At 32.2% G+C, this 27,603-nt stretch overlaps 2 protein-coding genes across 3 annotated transcripts in view; both read left to right on the top strand.

Annotated features, from left to right (window-relative positions):
• The window catches only part of LOC114337173 (RNA polymerase II-associated protein 1), a 114,236-nt gene that overhangs the window by 79,293 nt on the left and 7,340 nt on the right, over nucleotides 1-27,603 (top strand). Inside the window, exons 11-13 of one of the 2 annotated variants that reach the window (XM_028287572.2) lie at nucleotides 1,544-1,683; nucleotides 2,123-2,300; nucleotides 3,079-3,471. In XM_028287572.2, the coding sequence (XP_028143373.1) occupies nucleotides 1,544-1,683; nucleotides 2,123-2,300; nucleotides 3,079-3,471 (711 nt within the window). The remainder of the gene's footprint in view (nucleotides 1-1,543; nucleotides 1,684-2,122; nucleotides 2,301-3,078; nucleotides 3,472-27,603) is intronic. The other variant, XM_028287573.2, reaches the window with a different exon arrangement.
• On the top strand, nucleotides 17,269-26,085 carry LOC126879621 (uncharacterized). Its single transcript, XM_050642798.1, has 2 exons — nucleotides 17,269-19,135; nucleotides 23,686-26,085. The coding sequence occupies exon 2, from the start codon at nucleotides 23,898-23,900 to the stop codon at nucleotides 25,896-25,898; it is 2,001 nt and encodes a 666-aa protein (XP_050498755.1). The 5' UTR covers nucleotides 17,269-19,135; nucleotides 23,686-23,897; the 3' UTR covers nucleotides 25,899-26,085.

Below are 27,603 nucleotides of genomic sequence, written 5' to 3' on the forward strand. Positions count from 1 at the left end.
GCTACCGAGGTTACTCTTACGTACGATTATTTATCGGTCATAATAATGACAATCGCGGTGACAAGTAGATAATTGAATAAACATTTTCAATAATATTTATTACCTTACTCCCAAAGACACAAAAATTATAATAAATATGTTTACTAAAAACACTAATATATTCTTTTCACGCACACCTTAGTTGCGCTACATAATTTAAAAGATTTAGCGACTAACACCATACTGTCGTTGTGCGCTTGCGCCGGGAATGTTAAAATTTCACCCTCAATCGCGCCTAAAAAAGTATAACTTCAATAATAAATGTTCTTTAGGGCGTTAGGGCAACAATAGGATTGTTTATGTAGTATGTATTTTATTGTAATCTTCGTGTCTTCGTGGAAAATATTTTTAAATATTTTTTATTGATATATTGCACGTTTACCATCTACTCTCTATACAAAGTAATAAGTAAACACGTTTAGTGCACGTGCGCGTTTACCATCTACTCTCTATACAAAGTAATAAGTAAATAGGCTGTAAGTCAATTAAGGTGAGTTAAGTACCGTCCAGTGACGGTTCTAAGTATTATTATGGTAGGTCTTCTGGCCATACTCTCTTTAGTCTTATTTCAGCGGTGGTTGGGTAAATAAATTATTTATCAATTCGTTGTTGTGGTCAGTGGTGCTATTTTTTTTTATTTTATTGAACGATTCTTTATTATGTCTTTGATTAGTGGGATTTCTAGATCATTGTGAAGTGTCTGGTTAGATTACCATGGAGCTTTACTTCGGAGTATTTTGGATTGAAATGTTTGGAGTATCTTCGTATTTGAAGGTTTACTGCAGCCCCATGCTCTATTCCGTATGCCGAAACTAGTATGGGTGTAGCTTTGTACAGAAGCAGTTTATTTTCAAGAGATAACTGAGACCTTTTGTTAAGTAGTCAGTTCATATTTTTTAGTTTAAGTCTAGTTGTTTCCGTTCAGTTTTAATGTGCGTTTTCCATATGAGTTTTTCATCCAGATGCATTCCCAAGTATTTGACAACTGGTTTTATGGGAATCGGGGTATTATTAATAGAAACTTGAGGACATGCAGATTTTCTTGTTGCAAAAGTAATTTGTTCTGATTTGCTGGCATTAACATTTATCTTCCATCGCTAAGGCAGTTTTGTAATTGGTCTAAATGATTTTGTACTTTTTGTGATGCTACCTTAGGGTCGATATCCGCTGCCAAGATTCCCATATCATCGGCAAAAGTAGCTAAGAATGTATCATTTCCGCTTGGAACGTCGGCTGTAAATATCAGATTCAGAAATATATGCAGTCCTGATATATTGTCTATCGAGACTGTTTGGCATCAGATGAAACAAGCGCTTCGAACTACACCAGTTCGCACAATTTTCTGAGTTAAACGTTTTCAGGAAATTTGGAATAACTTTAACAGATGTTCAAATTTCAGTATTTCATATTTTTACAAACTAATATCACAATTCACAATATAATTCTCATAATTTAAACACATGTGTAAACAAATTGTAAATTAAATTGTATCTTTCGTTTTTAGTGCGGAAAATTACAATTAATAGCATCTTTAATATGTTGTATGACGGCTTTAAGACAATATCAACAAATAGATGAGTTTGATAATCGTATATTACAAATATTAAATTCTCAAGGTTTTAGGATGGTTACAGATAAAATTCAGTAAGTAAAATATTAACAACAATTTGTAATTTAGTTTTTTCATTGCAGTATTATGGTCAGTTTACTTTATTTATTGTTTTACGACATCTCAATTGAAGTATTTTCACTATATGAGATTTTAGGGCTATGATATTCTTGATTTTTTAACCTTTATTCTTTTTTTACATTTGATCTATTCATAATTAAATGTATTTAATAATTGACTATTTTACAAAATATCCTCTGCATAAAGCAAAGTTGTAGCTAATGAAAAGTAGATTCTTATTCGTCAAATTCCAAATCGAATATTTCAACGTGAAATAACCAAAAAATAAAGCACGGGATCCTTAGTAAGATTGATCTCTTTTATCTTACGTTCTTGTGTCTTAATTTGTAATGGAAAATATATTGTATGTTGTATGAAACACCATAAAAAGTAAAATTAAATTTTGTATTGTAGAAGTGGTTCTATGTTATTAAATAATTACGATACGCATAAACCCAGCAATAATTTAAGAACATTGGAAGTTGCATCTTGGCACACTATGGATCATGTAGTGCCGTTAATTCAAAGTAACAGTTGTATTCCCTTTCTACACGCTGTTTCAATGTATGTCAATTGCACAGATAATCAGAAGGTAATCTTTTAATGTTATTTTTAGTATTATGTTTATATGGGATTTAGCGGCAATGGTTTCAGAACATTGCTTTTAAAGATATGTACTAGTTTTTTTTATCCAGTATGACAGGTGTGGGAGAGGCTGATAAATTTCCATATGATTGCAACAGAGCCCTGTGCTTAGAGAATGTTAATCGGACATATTCAAACGCTGGAACTGTGGAGGCAAACTCAAAATGTATTTCAATTACAGTTCAATAAAGATGAGTTAGATCGAGATTAATGAAATTGATGAAGACGGGTGGTACGAGTGGTAGAAAGGTTGCAATGAAACTGAAAGGAACATTCTATAAAACTTCTACTTTAGAAAGTTAAAAAGAAAGCAGATAGAAAACAACGAATGGATATGGCGAAAATAAGAATGCTTAGATGGATGAGTGAAATGATAAAAAGAAATAAAATCAAGGACGGATATAGGGGAAGCCTAAGGTTGGCATTAATTGATGTCAAAGTGAGAAAGCATAGGTTAAGATGATTAGGACATGTTCAACGTCATAATTATTATAATAACCCAAGATGAAAAATTGCTGAATTACAAGTTCTGTAAGGAAATAGATCTGGTAATGAGACGATTAGGCAGGAGATACCTGTAACGAAATAAGTATTAATATAGATATTCATTAAGTATAGCGTACGAATAAGTCAAGCTACGACAATGAGCATGTGTCATGTGTTTGTATGTTAGGTTTACCATAAATTTTGTATATGTATTATAAATATTCCATTTTTATTTTTAGGTCAAAATATCATTTTTGACTCATCCTAACATTCAAAAATATTTAGTGTCGTTATCGAAGTTGGACAAATATTACCTGACAAATCATTGGTTTGCTAGACCCGAAAGCATATTTTTGATGAACATTCTAAAATCGGCAGTAGCAATAAAAGATGATATTGACACTTCAATTTTCTACAAGGTAGCTGTGAAATGCCTATGCGTCTTTAATTCTGAACAAAAACCTGAGATAAGATTTATATTGGCAAATATAATCTTCTGCTCCAAGTTTTATCCTAGTGAAGTACTTATGGAGAATTTGGATATAAGCCAGAGAAGTTTAAGCCTGGAAGTTTCTTTGAAAAACTTGAATGAGATTTTGAAAGTGTATACACAAATTTTAGGATTACAAAATGTAAGTAGAAATATTGGCCTCTTCGAGGCTGATTTTCTAGTTATTGTGACCTAATTTTAATCACTTATATTCTTAAAATATTCTTGAACTACCTTTAACATAATATTGTTCCTTAAACTATGAATTATTCTAAAATAAGTGTGTTTTTAACTGATTTAAAAAAATCGTAAAAAGCAAAAAAAAAAATAATCAAAATACCAATATTGTTAAAGTCGGAGATTCAGGATGCAACCAGAAAGCAGTTTCTTTTAACGAAGAGTCTTAGATTTAAAATATTGTTTATTGTTTTATTTCAATTATTTTTAATTGTTTTATTACAGTAAACTTTGTATCTGAGACTTTTCGTCTTCCTCTTTTTTAATAATGATAGTCTTTTATAAAACCGTAAGCAATTGCGACTTTATAATGATCTTTATTTCCCAAAGAATGTGTTTCCAATAATTGTCCATATAGTAACTGGAGAAACCTTAGCACAAAATACGAAGATTTAACCTAAAACACTTATAAAATGTGGTTCCTTACTGAGTTACAGAGTGTTTTATCTAAAAATTTAAAAAATATTTTTGCTCAGGATTTTAAAACTATTCGAAGTATTGTAACAAAAATGGTACTTTGCAGTAGTATTTGTAGAACGAAAATGATAAGATGAAATGAGTGAAGGAAGGGTGATGAACTGATAATAAAAGTATGGAGAGACAGAGGCAAACTAAATAGAATTGGCTAGCAAGAGATGCAAGAGAACAACTTGACACTCAAGGATGGGTACTGCTCGTTTGCATGCCTGTCGAAGAACAGTAGCTCAAACTAAAGAGGGATGATGACTAGAAAGGGAAATATGAATATAAAAAGAGATGCTTATAAAATAGATAGAATAAATATAATAATATAATAAAAATAGAAAATATAGGAGATAAATAAAATAGACTAAGTTGCGGGCGCCAGAAGATCGGAATTGACCAACCTCCCAGGTATCTTACACTGCTGTAAAATATTCAATATATTAAATCAATAAATTGAAAAATGAGGGAAAAGAAAAAAAATTGATATATAAAACAAATAAATATTTATTAAATATAACTATCTAGATTATTGACAACCTCTGAATTACGACAAGTGAAACTATGTGACTCTAAAATGACAATTTGACTTAATTACCTGTCTGAATATAAGTATAAAACTATAGTTACATTAGTACTGGAGTAGCTCTTATATGGAGCGTACCCCCAACTTACATCTAGGTTAAATAACAACCTTCACCAAATAATTGTACGATTTCAATACGTACAGCAACGTTAAATCCTATAGAAAAATGAATAGTAAAAATACCTCAATAATATAAATAATAAATATATATAACTCTTAATGAGTTGACGGGCAACAAGCTCCTAAGTGAACCAACGAAGTACTGGATGCAAAAGATCCTTTTCCTGACTCGTGGTTCTTAATAATATCAACAAGTAAAACTAGCACCTTCCTGAGGGCTAGGTACTAGGGATTTATTAGAATTTAATGAAAAAAGAAAATAATTACTAAGTTAATGTTAAATAATATTTAGAAAAATTTAATAAAAATTGAAAATTATGAAGCAAGTTAAATGATTTAATTTTAAATGAATTGAAATGATTTTATTTTTTATTTAAATGAGAACAAGTCTAAATTAATACTAATGAATTTAGGTTAAGCAAATAACTGACACAACTTTTAAATTTAAATTAAGTGAAACAAGCGAATATTATAAAATATATATAGTTATATGAAAAAAATGGGAAACAAGCCTAATAACAATAATAAAAAAAAATAAATGTACGGAACTACTATATGGGAAAAGGTTATTTGGGCCCAAATTATCCTCTTTTACAAAGAGACATACAGGTGTGGGAGCGCTATTGAATTATGTGTAGGTTAGTGAATTAAATGTTCTGGATATTATAAAAAAAAATAAGTGTATAAGTATACTGGTATAAGTAGATAACTATTGCACTGTTAAATATAAAAGTTCCCGAAATAAACCCGATTGACCTGATATTGTCCCCACAAGTGTTCCTTGCTACTTCTCAGTAAAGTCTTATATCCGTAGTTAAGCACAGAATGGTGCTACACAGCTATCAGTGACACGGCAATTCTCGAAGATGCAGGATAATGAAGTAAAAACAATGGCATGGGTTTCTTTTTAGAGCTTGTCCCCTAGTTGACTTGGTCGGAAAGCGGTCCCTCTCAGATGGTATGAGTACTTAAAGATTTTCTTAAGTGGCTAAAAAAAATAGAAATCCCGGTTTTACTTCATTGTAATAATGTAGGGAAAAGTCAGAGAAGGAAAAACAAAAATCAGGAAGTTTTTATTTAGAATAAAGAAGAATCAGAAAAAGCTATCTCATTAGTAAGAAAAAACAATCTTCCACTAGACTGTTTGGTGACCTTGTCATAAGATTGGCATATATAATGGCCTTGACTCGATAATATGTAGTTAAGTAAGTCTAAAATTTAAATGCTGAATATATTTATTTTGGAAATAGCTTTTCATAAAAGATAGTATAGTTATTAAATTATATGGAATAATGCCATAAGTATATCGGAACAGAATTTAAGGTGGATATGATGTACGGAATTTACTATGTTTCAGAAATTCATGATTATAATATACAAAATTGGAATTGGATAATATGAGATGTAACATAACCCCACAAATTACGAGAGATAATTTTATAAGATATTTTGACAAGATACTTTCCCTCTGAGTGGATATTACAGACAATGAAATAGTTAAAAGATACTAGCCTTAATTAATAAGCTCACTGAAAAATTTAGTAGTAAATTTTTTGAAGACGTCAAATTAGACAAAAAAAATATGGCGTTATAATAGCGTGTAAAAAAAATTATTTACCAGATGACCGCGACTCACTGCTGGGAATCTTCAATCTCGTTTCTTCAGCCCACTAAACACATATACAGAGAGAGTCTGTAATTTGGAATAAATTCAATATCTCAAATACTAATGGTTTTTGTGAAAAATGCTCAGAGCCGTCGATTAGCATTTCAAATTGTCCTTTTTGACATACAATAATTATATATACAGGGTGTACCAATTTAGAGATATGACGTCATCGTTGATTTTATTAAATGTTAACACTGTCATTTTTATAGCTATTTTAATAGGGTGTGTAAAGTTATACATAACTGCAAAATATCAAATTTTTATTCTCTACCATTTACAAGATAATAAAAAATAACAAAGTTATGTCTGTAATTTGGAATAAATTAAATAATTCAAATACTAATTGTATTTTTGAAAAATGCTCAGACCCGTCGATTTATATTTCAAATTGTCATTTTTGACACACAATAATAATGTATACAGGGTGTCCCAATTTAGAGATATGATGTCATCGTTGATTTTCTTAAATGGCAACACTGTCATTTTGATAGCTATTTTAATAGGGTGTGTAAAGTTATATATAACTGCAAAATTTCAAATTTTTATTCCCTACCATTTACAAGATAATAAAACATAACAAAGTTATGAAAAACAAGTAATCGAATTATAATTGAATTTAATTATTTCAGTTAAGGCTGTTTTATCGGTGCACCAAAACTTAGGGACAGTGTTTTCTCGGTTATTTACCGACAGAATGTCTTGAAATTTGGACACGTTATTCGAAATTATGTTGCCTTTAAAATGATGGTTTTACTTTTTTTTATTTTTTTGAAAATTCTGTTGAAAAATTAGATTATAATGTTTAACGTTCTATTATAACCAAACTTTTTACTCCCATCACTTGAAAGAGTTTTTTTTTTCTGTAATCGTTGATTTTTTTTTTCACCTTTCTGTGTCCAGTAATAATCGAGAAAAGCGTGTTCCAACTTTGAAGAAAATTTGCTAAAAATATTGAAATCTAATAATGAAACGTGGTACGCAGCATTGGCGCTTAGTTTCATCGTTATCGCCTTCGTGACGACAAATCTCATGAACGTACCGTCAGTCGGTCAGTTCGCTTGAATTAGAATCCATTTCCAGTTATTCATTCTTGTATTTTCTTCATCAACTTGCTTAGTGTTTACAGTTTACAGTATTCTTAGTTATTTTGAAAACATTAAACTTATTTAGTTTACGGGTATTTTTAAGTACTTAATATATTATTAGTTTAGTGGTATAAGTTACAAGTTCTTTAGTTTACGCGTATTTTTAAGTATTTACATTAGTTTAGGGATATAAGTTGACAAGATAAGAAATGAGTCCCAGGGTGTTTTAAAATAAGACAGAAAATTATACTATTATCCACGATTTGTGTTTTATTCAATTGGATACTTTTCTTATGTAACTGCAACCTATAAATATATTAAAATAATGTATATTACCGGCCAAACCCGATTTCAGGACAAACTAGTTTGGCCTAGGCCAAACTACTTTGTCCTAACCGCCTAGGATAAACTAGTATGACCTAGGTCAAACTAGTTTATCATATCACGCGTAGGCTAAACTAGTTTATCCTGATATAAATAAACACACTTCAGGCCAAACTAGTTTATCCTGATATAAAGACGCACTTCAGGCCAAACTAGTTTATCCTGATATACAGTAGGAAAAATGAAAGAATACCCATGAACGAACCTATAAAACACGCTGTATTTTCCTGTCACCGTGTCACACAATAAATTGGCCAGCGCAAGTACATGTAATAATTATTATTACATGTACTTGCGCTGAGCAATTTTCTTTGTGGCACGGTGACAAGAAAATACACCGTGTTTTATATGTTCGTTCATGGGTATTCTTTCATTTTTCCGACTGTAATAAAGATTCACACTTCAGGATAAACTAGTACGGCCTTCTTCTTATTCTTCTTGTAGTGCCTATCCGTTTCAGATGTTGGCGATCATCATGGCAATCTCTACTTTTCTCACTGCTGCTCTGAAAAGACTTGTAGTGGTTGTGCTGAACCACGTACGTAGATTTTTCAGCAAGGTGTTAAATGAAAGCTTATAATCCAAGGATGCTACTAAAAGTTAGGAATTTGACCTAGGCTGTCTGTCTGTCGATCTGTCCGACCGCGAATATAACGGCTTCGTCACTATACCAGGTAGAATGACAAATGAGGTGTCAAATGAAAGCTTATAATCCAAGGATGGTACTAAAAGTGACAAAATTCACCTAGGCTGTCTGTCTGTCGGTCCGTCCGACCGCGAATATAACTGCTCTGTCACTATACCAGGTAGAATGAAAAATGAGGTGTCAAATAAAAGCTTATAATCCAAGAATGTTACTAAAGCCCAAACTAGTTTGGCCTGAAGTGAGCGTCTAGAACCGGAAGTCCTAGAACAAATGACCCCACAGAAACTTTATGGGAAATGGCTCTCTGTCAAATGCTCTGAAACTTAGGATTGTGGTAGTTCTTGATGTGTAGAACAAAAGACTCCATGGACGCGTAGCTCCAAAAAATCATAGTTCTAAGATATAAGCCTCTGAAGATATAGGTATAGTGAGGACGTTTGAGTTGGAATAAATTTTCTCGAGAATGGGCAACTCTGGAGATAAATTAGGAATCAGGTCAATTTTTATTTTTAAATTATAATTCTTTGGCATATATATCATACTAGTGACGTCATCCATCTGGGCGTGATGACGCAATCGATGATATTTTTAAATAGGAATAGGGGTCGTGTGATAGCTCATTTGAAAGGCTATTTAATTCTCTATTCACTAATATAAACATCAACATAATCATTTATACAGGGTGTCCCATTTTTTTTAATTAAATTAATTGAGACAAAAAGAAGAATGTATATAATTTATTTAATTCGAAATACATTTTACTGCTGTCAGAAAACAGAAAAAAATGTGTATTTGATAAATAAATATTGTTTTTCGCTTAAATTCAATATTAAAGCTGCCACCCACCTACCTCTTAGCAGTTTGAACATTTAATTTAAGTGAAAGGCAATGTTTATTTTTCAAATTAACATTTTTTTTCTGTTTTCTGACAGCAGTAAAATGTATTTCGAAATAAATAAATTATATACATTCTTCTTTTTGTCTCAATTAATTTAATTAAAAAAAATTTTTGGCCACCCTGTATAAATAATTATGTTAATGTTTACATTAGTGAATAGAGAATTGAATTACCTTTCAAATGAGCTATCACACGACCCCTATTCCTATTTAAAAAAAATCACCGATTGCGTCATCACGCCCAGATGGATGACGTCACTAGTATGATATATACGCCAAAAAATTATTATTTAAAAATAAAAATCGAGCTGATTCGTAATTTATCTCCAGAGTCTCCCATTCTCGAGAAAATGAATTTATTTCAACTCAAACGTCCTCACTGTACCTATAACTTCAGAGGCTTATATCTCACAACTATAATTTTTTGGAGCTACGCGCCCATGAAGTCTCTTGTTCTACATATCAAGGACTACCAGAATCCAAAGTATCAGAGCATTTGACAGAGAGCCATTTCCCATAAGGTTTCTGCGGGGTCCTTTCTCACCTTTAGTACCAGGCTTGGATTATAAGCTTTCATTTGACACCTCAGTTGTCATTATATCTGGTATATTGACGGAAGAATTACATTCGCGATCGGACGGAAAGACGGACAGACAGCCTCGCTAAGATTTCTCACCTTTAATAACATCTTTGGATTATAAGCATTTATTTGACACCTCATTTTTCATTCTACCTGGTATAGTGACGGAGCAGTTATTTTCGCGGTCGGACGGACCGACGGACAGACAGCCTAGTTCAAATTTCTCACCTTTGGTACCATCCTTGGATTATAAGATTTCATTTGACACCTTATTTGTCATTCCACCTAGTATAGTGACGGAGCAGTTATATTCGCGGTCGGACGGACCGACGGACAGACAGCCTAGGTCAAATTTCTCACTTTTAGTACCATCCTTGGATTATAAAGGACGTAATTTGGGAATTCCCCGCATGTAAAAGTCCTTACATGTTCGTCAAATTACTTTCGACTCGGCTAAATTAGTGTAGGCTAGGCCGTACTAGGCGAAGGATTTCCTGGCTGAAAAATCTACGTACGTGGTTCAACACAACCACTACAAATCTTTTATGAGCAGCAGTGTGAAAAGTAGAGATTGCCATGATGGCCGCCAACATCCGAAACGGATAGGCACTACAAGAAGAAGAAGAAGAAGGCCGTACTAGTTTATCCTAGGCCAAACTATGTGACAAAAATGTGATAATTCTTTTTAAAATATTACCTACGATAAAATCAATCTAAAAAGGTATTCCCGACAAAACTAATTTGAATGGAGAATAATACATTTTGTTGTCATTAAAATACTTGTCCGCCGGCGCCACTGAGTAAAGATCGAATTGTCGGTCGCACTCCCTACTTCAAATCAATTTTAAATAGGGAGTCACGTGTGTCTGACGTCAGCAGTCTACGAAAGTAAGTGATACGCCCACTTAACATTGCAATTTGCTTTAACTGATAAAACAGCCCATTGACTATTTGACAATAATTATGGGCAACATTATGAACCTTTGCCCATTGACAGCCCAGAAAACAGCCCATTGACTATTTGACAATAATTATGGGCAACATTATGAACCTTTGCTTAATTGAAATAATTAAATAATTCAATTATTAATTGATTACTTGTTTTTCATAACTTTGTTATTTTTTATTATCTTGTAAATGATAGGGAATAAAAATTTTAAATTTTGCAGATATGTATAACTTTACCATTGATTATAGATACCTCACCTTTAGGTAAAACCGAATTCAGTGTTAAACTCCGCCCACTTCCACCTCTTTGCCCCTCAAGTCTAAGTACTAACTGGCTGGACGGTGGCGACATTTATTGAAATTTTTGCCAAGAATGAAAAATAAATTTGAGTCGCTTGGCTGGCGTAATAGACAACGATATAAGGGTAGTATTCAGCATTTTAACAAATAATTTTAACGCGATTGTAATCTCTATTTTGGAATTCCGATTTTACTTCAGATAAAAATTGATTAATAAAAATAGTGAAGAGGTTTCTTAAAAATTATTTAATTATTAATACACAACAAAAAAACAACAAAATAGAAAATACATAATAAAATTAGCAGTGATAATTCACATGTAAATTATTTTTTGCAATTTGTAAAAGAATGATATTTTCAGAACTAATGCGAAATAAACTATTTGAAGTTGATATACAGAATTTCTTTCCAGATCTAACCCATTCACCCCAGGTAAAATATTGCAAAACCTGGTATGAATTGGCATGAAATTTGGTATACATATATCTTGATAAAATGACAGGGAATTTCCAACATATAAATAGTTGAGGGCCATCTGCCTAGGAACAATAGGTAAAAGCTGATAAACGGACAGAATTAGAAAGTTTAAAACATTACTAATTAGATCATATTTCAAAACAAAGTAAATAAGTTTATTTGAATGTTAATTCTTTTCAAACTAAGATAGTAAAATTAAAATTTTAGGAAAAAAAGATATTTATTATTTCTTGTTCTCAAGAAGTACTTTCATTATTGGCAATATCGAAACATTTTATTATTAAAAGTCGAGAACAATTAAAAACCACGTCCATGTTTATATGAAAGTACTTTAAAAATGAAGGTATATAACTCTTGAGAAGAATTAATATTTTTTAAGAAACTTGGTATACGACTCATAATATTTGACATCTGATTCTTTCATTTTGAGTTTTAGGACGTGCAAGTTTTTATCAATAATACATTTTTCCCTAAACTGAATAAAAAAGTTTCCATATGATTCCAAGGTTTTAAGACATACTGATATTGTTTTCCTGATATTATAAAATACTTGTTAATATCTACTGTATATATAAACTAAAGCTAATAGTGTAGTTTAACATTCAGTTGAGTCCACGATTATTTACCCGTGCGTCATTAATACCTGACGAGATAAAACACATACTTTTGATCTAGCATCATTCTCTTCCACGCATGAAACTAAAGACAAACCAGCTACCGCCTGTTATTAAGTAAAAACACATGTTTTTTTATGAACGCACTAGACTAACTCTATTGCGCACAATAGAGAAAAAATTTTCTAGAGGATTTTGGTTCAGAAAAGATGTTAAAAGATATGACACATTATATTATTTTTGAAGTTCCTCCCACAAACATAAAACTGACAAAATGGTCCACTGAAAGCCGTGTAGAGAGTGAATATTATTTCTCTCTCTTTTTGATTTTCAAAAACTTTAATTTTTTAAAATATTCTAAACCTGCTTTTAAGTTTTCAGTTGACTTGCTTAAAGTTGACATTGGCTTTCTGTTTGGATTACTATCACTACAATATTTGCTGTTAAGACCATCAAAAATATGATTTATAATTTTCAAAAATTCGGCAGTAAGAGAAGCCGTTTTGGTGTGTAACTTCCCTACAGACATTGCTGTTGATATTGCTGAGGCAATTGAGTTGGAAAAAATTTGTGCTGCTAATTTTACACGCATTTTTTGAAAATTATTAGGGTTTATATGAACGTTTGTCATTTTCACCATGCATCGTGCTCTCACACTGGTTCTATCGATGTTGTATGTGTATTCAATATCTTGCCACGTTAGAATCGGCAAAAAACGTCAACTTTTTGTTAAGAAAATTATTTCTTAGACTTTTTATTAAGTGGGGTGTATCGAACACAGTGAAAATCCTCTGATTTCATATTTCTATTGCAGGCTGCTCCTTACATGCGCCTAACAGCTTAAATAAAGCTCTATTATTAGATGCTTGATCACACAACACTTTTGGTATATACCCAATATTTTGTAATTTTGAAACAACTTCAACTACAATGTTTTTTAAGTTGTCGCTATGTATTGGACCACCTGTAGCAAGCCGCGTAGCCTTATGTAGCAAGCTGCGCATCATGAAAACCAGACCTGTGTTGGCAAGTTTGTTTGTTCTGTTCTTCCTAAAGCACCTAAATCTTGAAACCCTTCTATAATGTCATCTAATTTATTGTACTCCAATTGTTTTTTCAAAGAAATTTCATCAAACATTAACACACAAATTTTTCCCACTCATCCATTGTCTCTACTTTTTTCTTCAGCTTGTCAATTAAGGAAATGTTTAAACCAGTTCTTAATTTTATGACACGCAACCAAGTTTGAATTGTTTTTAGTGAAGGTAAGATAAAGTTAAGAGATCTAATTAAAAATGTTTAACAACTAGGAGACTTATAATAAATGGCCAGGGCCTTTTCATTGTGACTGGATTGTGAACGAGTTTTGTGTGAAAACTGCATATTAACAAAAAGTGTGCACGTATATGCTTTTATTTTCTAACAGTACCTCTATCATGAATTTGGTTGCCGATTTTCTGTTTTTGTTGTTCTTCTACAACGCTGACTGTTCTTCTGACGGCATTTCTTCTTTAAAGCATTTACTTGATACTCCAATTTTTTTACCTTCTCCGTCAATTTAGTTTCAAGTTTTGTGGGCAAATTAATATCAAAACTGGAAATATCACTGAGACTACTACTTGATCTCTTAGGCGATGGAGTTGACCTAACCATACAATCGCCACTTGTAGATTTTTTACGTTTCGTACCGCAATAAACGTATGTAGAGCATAATACTGGTGGGGTATCACCTAAAATAGGTAATCATTGAAATGTATGTGTAATAATTTTAATTAAAGCAAAAAAATGCATCTCCGTTATTTCTGGAGTGATACTAACAACGCATTCATATTTAAAAAAATCTCTTTTGATTTAATTGTATAAAAAATATATAAATCACTCACTAGCAACTGATTTTATATAAAATATATTTTAATAGTATTATTCTCATTGACAAAGTGCATTCGGCAAACATAAAAATATTTCCAAAGTTGAGTACTCACTTAAATCAGTTGCTAACTGTGCAAATTTTAGAGGAACAGCATTTTTCCTTAATAACTTTGTATGGCCACTTTGGTAAATATGTTCCACTGCATAATGATGCTGGCAAATTACCCTCTGTTTCAGGTCACTGATATCCATCAATATTTCCGCAGTTTTTTTGCCAAATTTTTGTGCGCTCTACTAGTCCGTTCTTTAACGGTAAAATATTGCAAAACCTCTAAATTTTAAAGAACCGCTTGGATTGACATGAAATTTGGCATACACATAGCTAACAAGTCAAAGAAAAAAAGTGATATTGTGCCGATATGTGCTTTTGCCCTGGGGGTGGTTTTCATCCCCTCTTATGGGTGAAAAAATATTCGTCCAAAGAAAGTCAGGAAATGGATAAACTGGCTAATTTTAAGTAACTTTTGTTCTATAGAGTTTTTTCACCAAGTCAATACTTTTCGAGTTATTCGGCAGTGACTATGTTCATTTTTTCAACAAAATAACCACGCTTTTAGACGGTTTTTCGCAAATAACTCAAATAGTAAGTATTTTGTCGAAAAAACATTCTTAGCAAAAATATAGCCTGTAAAAAATTTAAAAAAAAATGGTGTATATATCACGTCTCTACACCGAGTAGAAGCAGAGTTATAGCTAATGAAAAATAGGTTCATATTCGTCAAATTCAAAATGGAGTATTTTAACGTGAAATAACGAAAAATGAAGCACATTTCGGGGAAAACTCATTACAACTTATTTAAAGTGTTTAAAAATCTTCATTTTTGTTTTATAAAAAAAAATTCTAGCATCAAAATTAAACAAGTTACGCTCAAAATAAAGTTAGTCCCTTTTGGTTTTGGTAAAAAAAATCGAGAAAATCACCCCCTAATTAGCATCTTAAATGAACTTAATCGTTACGACTTCACAAGTTTCTTGACTTGTGTATATATTGTTTATATGATCTGTAAGTTTCATCGGTTCAAAGTCCTTATTATAGAAAAGGCTGTAGTTAAAAGGGGTTGAACGAGTCACTGATCACGAATGTATGCAAATTTAGAAACACCAAATCTTAATCAATTTTTGTCTAACAGAAAAACAAAAAAATACATGATATTCAGAAAAGCAAATCTGACTATTTTTGTTTTTCGAGATTTTTGGTATCTCTAACAATTTTTAAGTTATTTTGAAAAAAAATCATATTTTTCAAAATTTAAATTTTGAAAAATTTTACTTTACAGATCATATAAACACAACATAAATAAAATAATTTTTGGAGCGGTGACGATTAATTTCATTTAAGTTGCTAATAAGGGGGTGGTCCTCCCGATTTTTTTGCAAAAACACAAGGGACCAACTTTATTTTGAGCGTAACTTGCTTAAATTTAATGTTAGAAACTTTTTGTAAAAACAAAAATAAAGCTTTTTTTAAACATTTTAAAAAGGTTATAATGGGTTTTCCCCAAAAAGTGCTTAATTTTTTGGATATTTCTCGTCGAAATATTCTATTTGAAATTTGGTGAATATGAATCTATTTTTCATTGGCTATAACTCTGGTTCTACGAGATCCAGAGACCTAACGCGTACAACATTTTTTTTTTACTTTTTTATAGGCTATATTTTTGCTAAGAACGTTTTCTTCGACAAAATACTTATAGGTCTGGATCCCGCGTATGAAAAAAAAGTTGATTAATAGCAAGCTGAAAATTTGTTAATAGCTTAAGGGTGTCTGGTCGGACAAACTTTGATATATGGGAACACTGGAACAGGGGCAGTTTTAATTGTGGAACAGCTTAAAAATTTGGAACGGTCAGACCACGAAAACGGCACATTTATTTTGTCCGACAGAACAGACTTAAACTCTCCGAACAGAGATTAAACTCTCATGCAAAAATCAGACTGCTATTTATCACCTGTCATAATTCTCTAATAGAACTAATAGAATAATAAAGCTCTATAGAACAAAAGTTACTTAAAATTAGTCAGTTTACCCATTTCCGGACTTATTTTGGACATATATTTTTTCACCCAAAAGAGGGGGTGAAAGTCACCCCCAGGGAAAAAGCACACATCGGCACAATATCACTTTTTCTCTTTGACATGTAAGCTATACGTATGCCAATTTCATGTCAATCCAAGCGGTTCTTTAAAATTTAGACCAAAAACCGTGAAAGAATGGATACGTCTTTCAGGGGAAATTTAAAGAAAGATATATTATTATTTGTTCCATCGTTTCTTTCAAAACATCCCGCGTAAACACACTTATGCGTTACAGAGGCCATTTTATCTAAAATGTGAGTAATTTTTTTTAAATTTTGCTATAACTTGTCACAACACTTGTCACAGATAATACACCTATAGGGTAAGTTCGGCCCTGACACTACTCCTACCTCCTCGCAAGTCGGAGAGAGAATGAGAAATCTCGATACGGTTTTCGACTAGCGCCATCTAGTTGTTGATACGTCTTTCGGTTACCAAGAGGTGAGCTATCTAGAGGAATATTTATAATCAATGACTTTACACACCCTATCAAAATAGCTATCAAAATGAAAGTGTTGCCATTAAGGAAAATCAATGATGACGTCATATCTCTAAATTGGGACACCCTGTATACATTATTATTGTATGTCAAAAATGACAATTTGAAATACTAATCGACGGGTCTGAGCATTTTTCAAAAAAACAATTAATATTTGAATTATTGAATTTATTCCAAATTACAGACATAACTTTGTTATTTTTTATTATCTTGTAAATGGTAGAAAATAAAAATTTTATATTTAGCAGTTATGTGTAACTTTACACACCCTATCAAAATAGCTGTCAAAATGACAGTGTTGCCATTTAAGAAAAATAACGATGACGTCATATCTCTAAATTGGGACACCCTGTATACATTATTATTGTACGTCAAAGAGGACAATTTGAAATACTAATCGACGGGTCTGAGCATTTTTCAAAAAAACAATTAGTATTTGAGATATCGAATTTATTCCAAATTACAGACTCTCTCTGTATAATAAACTCGGATAATTTAATTTTTAAACATTATATGACTTGAAACATAAGAATGAAATATTCACCGCTTCCCTTGGGGGCTGTCCATTAATCACGTGATGCTCGAAAGGGGGGGGAGGGGTCCATAAAAAATCACGAAACATCACAAGGGGGTAGGGGGGTGTAGTAATATATCACGTGTATTTTTTTTTCGGAAAATGCCCGATACTCAACCCGTTGCGTGTATTTATTTTTTCGTCAAATGCGTACAAAAATCGAAAGCGGCATTGCTGTGACTAATATTAAAAAAAATCCATTTCTCTTTTTCATAATACACAACCCAGCAAATTGGTTCTACCCAAATATCTTGAATGTTATGATAAGAAACGACCCATTTCAAATCGTTTTGTTGTGAATATAGCATATGTTTCCACTAAATAGGAATACTGACCGGAACTCTGTCGCTGTCTCCGACTTTTTATATTTACGAGCCTTTAGTCTTTTACATGTGTTTTACCTACTTATCTGATGAATTGGAAATTCTCAAAATCCTGTCAGTTTTATTCCGTTGTTTTGTCACTGAATACATGCGTTTAAACTGTTTTTAACTTCGTACTTTTTTTCATCACAATGTCTAAGCTAGGTGATCTGTATAAAGAACTATTTACAGAGTATAAGAAAGGAAAAAATCCTGGGGTCGCTCAAAAAGAATTTAATGAATTGTGGGTTAACGGGAAACAAAAATATACAAAGGAAGAATTTATAAAGTGGGCCAATGATCTTTTACTAGATTACCGCCGAAAGAACCAAGCAAAGAGGTCTTCCAATATTCTCTTTTATTATTCTACTACTAAAAAGGTAAGTTAAAATTTGTATGTGACTATATATTTTTATAGACATTGTTCTAATACTAAGAATTCACCTGTAGTTTTATTTGCAGTATTATGTTATTGTTAAATCTTACATTTTTTTTCTACAACCGTGTTAAAAATAAAATTTTTAGCACTCCATACGAGCGTTAAAAATGCTACTTTAAGGCACTAGTGCCATAAAATATTTTTAAGGCACTGCAATTCGTATTGACCGTATAGACAATTTTGATGTAATGTCAAAAAAATATAAAAATGGAATGTCAGTCAAGTTCAAGTAAAAGTTTTTGTAGATATTGTCCTGTAATTACGTTTGTAGAAAAAATATTGTATGATATGCGTGTTAAAAAGTACATTTTTAAGGCACTCATGTGAAGTGCAGAACTCGCTATCGCTCATTCTGCAAACTTTCACATGCGTGCCTTAAACGTGTACTTTTAACACTTATATCATAAATAACTTTTGTAACATTGATAAAATAAATATAATTACTTTACAAATAAAAACATAGCGTACACACCTACAGTTGAGTCCACGAGTCTTTACCCGTGCGTCATCATTTAAAGCATACGAAATAAGTCGATGATAAACTCGGAAATTGAAATTTACTAAACGCAATAGCAAGTGACAGTAAGTAGTAGCTACCTCTCCTATCACGGGTTAAAATTTGAGTTATCAAAAATATGTGTTTTATCTCGCCAGGTATTAATGACGCACGGGTAAAGACTCGTGGACTGAAGTGTACCTTATGTATTACTTAAATCCAAAACATATCTTTTAATTCGTGCCATTTTGAATTCTTTATTTTAATATTATATGAAACAAAATTGCTGGGGTTGATAATATTATCATTACTTGTTTGCATGATAATTAATATTATTAAATTTTCAGAATGCCAGTGAGAACAATCCTATTTCGTCAAACACATCCAATGACACCGACAATGACACTATTAAATGCGAATCGACAGGTAAGAAACATTCCATGTCATTTTATTATTCTATTTTATTTATTCACTATAAGAGAGAAATTAAATTGTGGCATTATTATATGAACGTACAACATATACAGGGTGTGTATACAGGGTGTTTGGTAACGAACGGACCATAGCTTAACCTTAGATTCCTGAGGTTAAAATAGGTCGATTTAAGCTAACTTTAGTACGAAAGTTGATATAATGTAACCGAAATACAGGGTGTCAAGTTAAACTTTTACTTTATTTATTCTTAAATATTTCCTGGCAGGCGTGGGACAACAACACGAAATTTCTTAAGCGGGTTTTTTTTGGTGCCAGAAATCTCAATTCGCTACCAAAATCGATGTATTGCACAGATGATGTATTATAATTTTTTTTATTGCCCACTCTACATACTTTTTGAATCAAAACTTTTATTCTCTTAATATTTTTACTTAAAAAAGTTATTATACCCACTACATTTATCTCGCTAAATTCAACCGTTTTCGAGATAAACGCATTTTAAATCTGCGATGCAACATAATTTTTTGCATAATATCATTCTAGTTACACCTAAAAAAAAAACTAAATAATTTCCAAAAATGTTTCAAAAATTTCCAGTTTATACTTTTCGGGTATAACTATAATGATATTATGCAAAAAATTATGTTGCATCGCATATTAAAAAATGCGTTTATCTCGCAAACCGTTGAGCTTAGCGAGCTGAATGTAGTATACCTATTTTAAGTAAAAATATTAAAAGAATAAAAGTTTTGATTCAAAAAGTATGTAGAGTGGGGGATAAAACAATTTAACGTGTTAAATGAGCGCTAAAAACCGTATGTAGCGCTCTCTAGGTAATACATTATTTTTGGTGGCGAATTTAGATTTCTCGACCCAAAAAACCATATCCTACCAAATTTCGTGTTGTTATAGTCTGTCAGGAAATATTAAAGAATAAATAAAATAAAAGTTCAACTTTGACCGAGTATTTCGATTATTATCAACTTTCGTACTAAGGTAAGTTAGCTTAGATCGACCTATATGAATGTAAGGTTAAACCATTCATTACCAAACGCCCTGTATATACAGAGAGGGGCTAATTGTGGAATAAATTCATTTTCTCTAAAATGGACGACTTTAGAGAAAAATCCCGAAATAGGTCGATTTTTATTTTTAAATTACAATTTTTTGGCATATATTTCATACTAGTGACTTCATCCATCTGAGCGTGATGACGTAATCGATAATTTTTTTAAATTATAATAGGGGTCGTGTGGCACCTCATTTGAAAGGGTGTTTAATTCTACATGCAGTAATATAAACAATAATATCACTATTTATACAAGGTGACCAAAAAAATGTTTTTTCACAAATAAACATTTCTTTTCGCTTAAATTAAATCACAAACAGCCTCTCACCTACCTCCTTGCAGTTTGAACATTTAATTTAAGCGAGAAGCAATGTTTATTTGCCAAATAAACATTTTTTTTCTATTTTCTGACAGCGATACAAGTATTTTGAGTTAAATAAATTGTATACATTCTTCTTTTTTCATTAATTAATTTAATTAAAAAATAATTTTTTTGGTCACCCTGTAGAAATAATGATATTAATGTTTATATTACTGAATAGAGAATTAAATACCCTTTCAAATGAGGTGCCATACGATCCCTATTCCCATTTAATAAAATCATTGATTACGTCATCACGCTCAGGTGGATGACGTCACTAGTATGGAATATATGCTAAAAAATTTTAATTTAAAAATAAAAATCGACCTGTTTCGGTATTTTTCTCCAAAGTCGTCCATTTTGGAGAAAATTAATTTATTACATAATTTAGCCCCTCTCTGCAGAGGTTCAAAATTATGGAATAAATTCATTTTTTAGAAAATATGCCACTTTGGAGAAAAATCCCGAGACAGGTCGATGTTTACTTTTAAATTATGATTTTTTGGCATATGTATCACACTAGTGACGTCATCCATCTGGGCGTGATGACGTAATCAATGATTTTTTAAAATCAGAATAGGGGTCGTGTGCTAACTCATTTGAAAGGTTATTCAATTCTTTACACAATAAAATAAACATTAACATAATTAAATCTAAACGGGAACTGGTGTATGTTTTCAAAAGACTGATAGTGTGTAAATAAATTTAATAAATCAGCTAAGTACTTTCAGCATATTAATGCCATCATCAGAGCTATCCTATAAAAAGACTAAGTTGAAAAATCTTATTCATAAAAAATTATAAAGTGATATTATGACTTTATAATTTTTTATGAATAAGATTTTTCAACTTAGTCTTTTTATAGGATAGCTCTGATGATGGCATTAATATGCTGAAAGTACTTAGCTGATTTATTAAATTTATTTACACACTATCAGTCTTTTGAAAACATACACCAGTTCCCGTTTAGATTTATATAGAAGTGTGTACAAGTCAAACAGTCTTTTTCTATTAACATAATTATTTATGCAGTGTGTCTAAAATAATTTTTGCTGAATTAAATTAATTGACGCAAAAAGATGAATGTGTGTAGTTTATTTGATTCAAAATACATTTCACTATTGTCAGAAAACAGAAAAAATGATTTGAAAAACAAACATTGCTTTTCGCTTGAATTCAATTTTTAAACTGACAAGAGGCAGGTGGATGGCAACTTGAACCGTGAATTTAAGGGTAAAGGCACAAAATGTCGCCTGTCAAAATTTTCAATGTGTTTTAAATGCATTCATTTTTTTCGAATCCTGAGAAAACTGATAAACATTTTTGAAAAATTTAAACGCAGAATGAAAGATTGCATTATTACTGAGGACCGAAAGTCCCTAAAAACTTTCATTCTGCGTTTAAATTTTTCAAAAATACGTATTAGTTTTCTCAGGATTCGAAAAAAATTATTACATTTAAAATACATTAAAAATTTTGACAGGTGTAAAAATGTTTGCATTTTGTTCTTTCCCCTTAATTACATTTACTAGTATGGTATAATATATTTTGTAACATAATTTAAAGTTTTTAAATGCAACTAAGTTGTACTAGCATACGTTTTATTTTCTTTTATTAATCTTTAATTACGTTTTTGTTTTAATATTTAATATTTTAGTGTATGTTTCTAAAATCGGATTATATTTTTTTTTTAAAATGATTTTTTAATAAAATATCAGCAACAACGTAAAATCTATACAGTAGGAAAAATGAAAGAATACCCATGAACGAACATATAAAACACGCTGTATTTTCTTGTCACCGTGTCACACAAAAAATTGGCCAGCGCAAGTACATGTAATAATTATTATTGCATGTACTTGCCCTGGGCAATTTTCTTTGTGACACGGTGATAGGAAAATACAGCGTGTTTTATATGTTCGTTCATGGGTATTCTTTCATTTTTCCGACTGTAGTTCTTTTTTAAATATATATCTACAAAAGGAAACATGCTAGGTACATTCAACCTTATACCAAAAGATAGCAAAAGATTACTACAAAATACAATACTAATATACAATGTGTTCCATTTAAAAAAAAAATGAGAAAATTTTGTATTTGCAAATAGTGATATCACATTATATATTGTATGGCTATACGCTCTGAGCTTCGCTGGTGTCGCTCCTAGTGGATTATAATTCAACTTTTACCGGTAATTTTTAAATTTATTATTAAATTGATATCGCTTAATATTTACAACGCTAAAAAGTAATTAAATTGTAAAAGATTTTTTTAAGATTTTGCTAATCATTTTGACGTTCTATTGATGAAATATTAATTTCTTACTTCGGATACTTTCACAATTATCGTGTAGATGGCGCTAAGATTAATTTATAATTACATATTACGGAACATTAAAAAAACGTAAATTGAGTATTTAAAACGTAAGTATATTTAAGGTCAAAATATATACCACAGCTTTGACCAACTAATATTTTTTATAATTAATGTTTTTAATTTTAATTTTAAATTAACCACTTTGACATTTATGTCAAATTTCCAGTAAACGTTTACAGACTTGTCACTACTGGCGCTCGCGAATTTATAAATATCCCCTCTACGTACGAGCTCACAGCGTAGTCAAATATATTAAATTATTTAATAATGACACTTTACTAGAAAAGCTTTAACATGTCATTTAAATTTTTACTACCTTGAAAACCTAATCCATAGATCTTTATACATTACCATTTTTCTCAATAAAAGTGTAAATATTTTGAAATTTATTAACCTTAGACCTACAAAACCTTATACAAACTCTTCATATTATTAAAAGATATAGGTATTTAAAAATGATATAATATATAGAGTGTATAACCGACTAACCCTGTATAATCTAGAATAATTTTAAGTTATAGACGTCTTTGGTTCACGATACAAATTAGTGTTGTTATAAACATTTTTTTGTATATCCCATAGTTTAGCCGTAATCAAAGAAAACCAGAGGTTTGGCGCACCCTGTATACACAATAAATAATTGGCAGTAATTATTTCATACTATAATGTTTATTTTTTTTGTTAATTTTTAATAATTTTGATGTTTACATGTTGTTTAAACGTTGATTATTTCAGGTGCTCGGAAACGCAAAGCTGATGATTTGGAGTTTATTGACGAGAATTCACCGGATATTACAGCAAATGCAAGCAGCTCTATCCCGCATCCTGTACATGCTGCTCCTGCACAGAATTCACCAGATAAACCAAATGCAAGCAAATCTATATTGCAGCCTGTACGTGCTACTCCAGCACAGGATAAGTTGAAGAATCAGATCTCCCTTCTTCAAATGGAACTGGACTTAGCTGTCCGTCGTAGGGATTCTCTGGGCGCTAGTGAAGATAAGACTCGTGATGTGATGAAACTGCGCCAAGAAATTGATAAATGCAAAAAAGAACTGCGGAAGAAAGAGCAACATATGCGTCACTCCCAGTCACATAGATTATCAATACAATCAAAGATTAAACTTGCTTGCAATCAGAGTCCAACAGTAGCTAGTCTTCTTAAGACGCGCTCAACACCAGGTCGCCCACGCTTGGAAGAACAGCAACCGCTATTGCTAAAAACTATCGTTGATTTGGCTATGTTTGGTGCTTCTGCGGAGGAGCGACGTCGCTCAGAAATTGTTCGCAGTTGCCGAACACTAACTGACCTCCACGAGAAACTAAAAGAGCACGGTTTTGAAATTTCGAGAAGTGGCACATACCTTCGATTGCTCCCAAGAAATTATACGACCGTGGAGAGTAAAAGACATGTAGTTACTGTGCCTGTCAAATTGAGTCGCCCTGAGGCAGATCGCCATAAAGCTCATGTCGATCAACATTTTTGTGTCGCCACAATAAGATCGCTAGAAACGCTAGCATCTATTCTTGGACCTAACCAAGTATTTTTTCTGTCGCAAGACGACAAAGCTCGGGTGCCTATAGGCTTGACAGCGGCAAATAAGCAAGCTCCTCTCCTGATGCATGTCCAGTATCGTGTCTCATTGCCTGATCATGATTGGGTAATAGCTACGAGGCACAAATTGATCCCTAGTGTATATGCTGGGTGCATCATAAAAGATAATGAAATGGGCCGTGCTGAAGCAGTCACATACTCAGGGCCAACATACGTGGCGATTAGAAGTGGCAAACATTCTTCTTCGACAGCTTCTACTCATGATGTGGACTTTGATAAGCTTGCTACTCTAAACAATTTCGAGAAAATTATGCGGGATGAAGAAGGACGCCTAAAACCAGTTGTTTTAATTTCATGTGATGGAGGACCCGACGAAAACCCGAGATATCCAAAGGTTATTGCCCATGCCATAGACAACTTTATCAAGCATGATCTAGATGCAATGTTTGTTTTTACAAATGCACCTGGCAGAAGCGCGTTCAATCGAGTCGAGAGAAGAATGGCCCCTTTAAGCAGAGAATTATCTGGTCTCATACTTCCACATGATTCTTATGGAACCCATTTAGACGAACAAGGGAGAACAAAAGATCATGACCTTGAAAAAAAGAATTTTAAGAAGGCTGGTGAAGTTCTCTCAGAAGTATGGACTAACATGGTTATTGACGGCCATGGCGTCGTAGCAGAGTATGTCGAGCCAGATAACAGTGCTGAAACTTTTGTTCCGGATCTGCCTTCCCAGCAATGGTATAGCCAACATGTGCGAGAGAGCCAATATTTACTTCAGGTGGTGAAGTGTGATGATCGCGCTTGCTGTGGACACATGCGGAGTTCTATACGAACCATTCTTTCGGAACGCTTCGTTATACCTCCTTACCCGATTCTGCAGGGGTCCAGTGGCCTTTACATTCCAAAGCCTGAAGACCATGATGGCAAGACGTTTGCTCCATTTCTTCTGCGTCGGTCTCTCGACATTGCTCCAATATATGAAGACTTCGGCAAATTGGTTTATGACCAGTATTGTCCTAGCCTGCAGAAGGATCATCATATATTGTTGGAGAGGACATGTCAGCGGTGTGCACTTTACTTCTGTACCAAGAAAAAAGCCAAGGCACATGAGAATTCTTGTCACATAAAGCAGCTGCATTCGACCAATAACACTCTGGAGATGTTACACAATGTTCGTCCTTCCCGCATCCTCACGCGACGGTCGAACGGTAGATCGAGAGAGATTCTTTGTGTAGTGCGCGAAAATGATGACGCTGAGTGGCTCGATGAAACCGATGTTGATCTTCAACAAAACAGTGTGCCAACAAATGATTTACAAGATGCTTATCCAGTTATTGGTGTTGAGGAAAGTCTTGCCAATCCGTGGTCCGAAGATACCCTACATTAAAGATTGTTTACATAACCTACACATTATTTATAATACATTTAGTAATATAATACTAATTTAGTACAAAAATTTTCTCGCATTTCTTTCATTATTTTATGTCAGTCAAAAACAACCTACAACCTTTCTGTCTACCTCTAAACGTTATTATTGTGGTCTTTAATTTTTTATAATAAAATTAGATGATGTGTATTTTACAATTATTTAAAAAATAGATTTTTTGTAGATACTAAAAAATACACGTGATATAGGGTTGGGGGGGGGGGGTTAGTTTTAAACCTCACCATGTATCACCAAGGGGGAGGGGGGGTTAAAAAATGCCAAAAAAAACATCACGTGATTAATGGACGGTCCCTTGAATAGGTTATCTGCCACTCTAGATAGACTTCTTATTGTCTTGAATGCCCCGACCAAAGTAACATATTTTCCGTCCTACGACGACGGTGTCACAATACAGTTAATTTGTTTACCGACAGGAGGAGTAAACCAGGTACAAAAACGTACAGGTCTGCTAATCTATAGGTTTGTTATGACGTCAGTGAAAGACGAAATATTTATTAGATCTTATTGTTTTTAAATATAACTTAATGACAAACCGTTATTAATATTTACATAAAATAACTATAAAGATGCTTAGAAGTTAACGGAATGTTACAGTATCCTTTTCATACTTGGCAGAAGTATAGGTACTGTACAAACTACTAAATTATGTTAAACATACGTTTCTGTCTATTATCAGAGGCGTACGACGGGGGAAAGTGAATGGTTGACCCTTTCCAAGTCCTACGCCACTGGCGGAATTGCTATTTTAGTTCAATTTTTGGATTCTCCAATACTTTCTATGAAAATAATATACTCTTCATTCGTAACGATAAAGTCATTAGTTTTCGAGATTTTTGAAGTTAAAAATGAAACGGCACGGTTATTTTGATTAATGTATTGTGTCGCTTCATTTTTAATTTCAAATATCTCGAAAACTAATCATTTTATCGGTACGAATGAAGAGTATATTATTTACATAAAAAGTATTAAAAAATAAAAAAAATTACACTAAAATAGCAATTTCGCCAGTGGCGTAGAATTTGGGAAAGGGTCAACCTGCCACTATCCCCTGTCGTACGCCTCTGGTAGTAGCTAGAAACGTTTATTTATCTTAATTTAGTAGGGTGTACAGTACCTACACTTTCTGCCAAGTATGATAAGGATACGCCAAATAGTTTTAAAGTACTGGGTACAAATAATTTTTAAACTTAGATCGTATGAATCATACCATAAATTAATCAAAATAACTGTGCCGTTTCATATTTAACTTCAAATATCTCGAAAACTAATGACTTTATCGTTACCAATGAGGAGTATAATATTATTTACGTAGAAAGTATTGGAGAATCTAAAAATGGCACTAAAATAGTAATTCCTCCAGTGGCGTAGAATTTGAGAAGGGTCAACCATTTACTATCTCCTGCCGTACGCCTCTGGTAATAGCTAGAAACGTTTGTTTATCATAATTTAGTAGGGTGTATAGTAGTCGCACTTTCTGCCAAGTATGAAACAGATACGTCGAATAAATTTAAAATGCTGGACAAAAATAGTTTTTAAATTTTTAGATAAAACACCCTGTAACTCAGTAAGGAACCACATTTTATTAAGTGTTTTAGGTTAAATCTTCGTATTTTGTGCTAAGGTTTCTCCAGTTACTATATGGACA

Source organism: Diabrotica virgifera, chromosome 2 (genome assembly GCF_917563875.1).
Source record: "Diabrotica virgifera virgifera chromosome 2, PGI_DIABVI_V3a".
In the NCBI taxonomy this organism is placed as follows: domain Eukaryota; kingdom Metazoa; phylum Arthropoda; class Insecta; order Coleoptera; family Chrysomelidae; genus Diabrotica; species Diabrotica virgifera.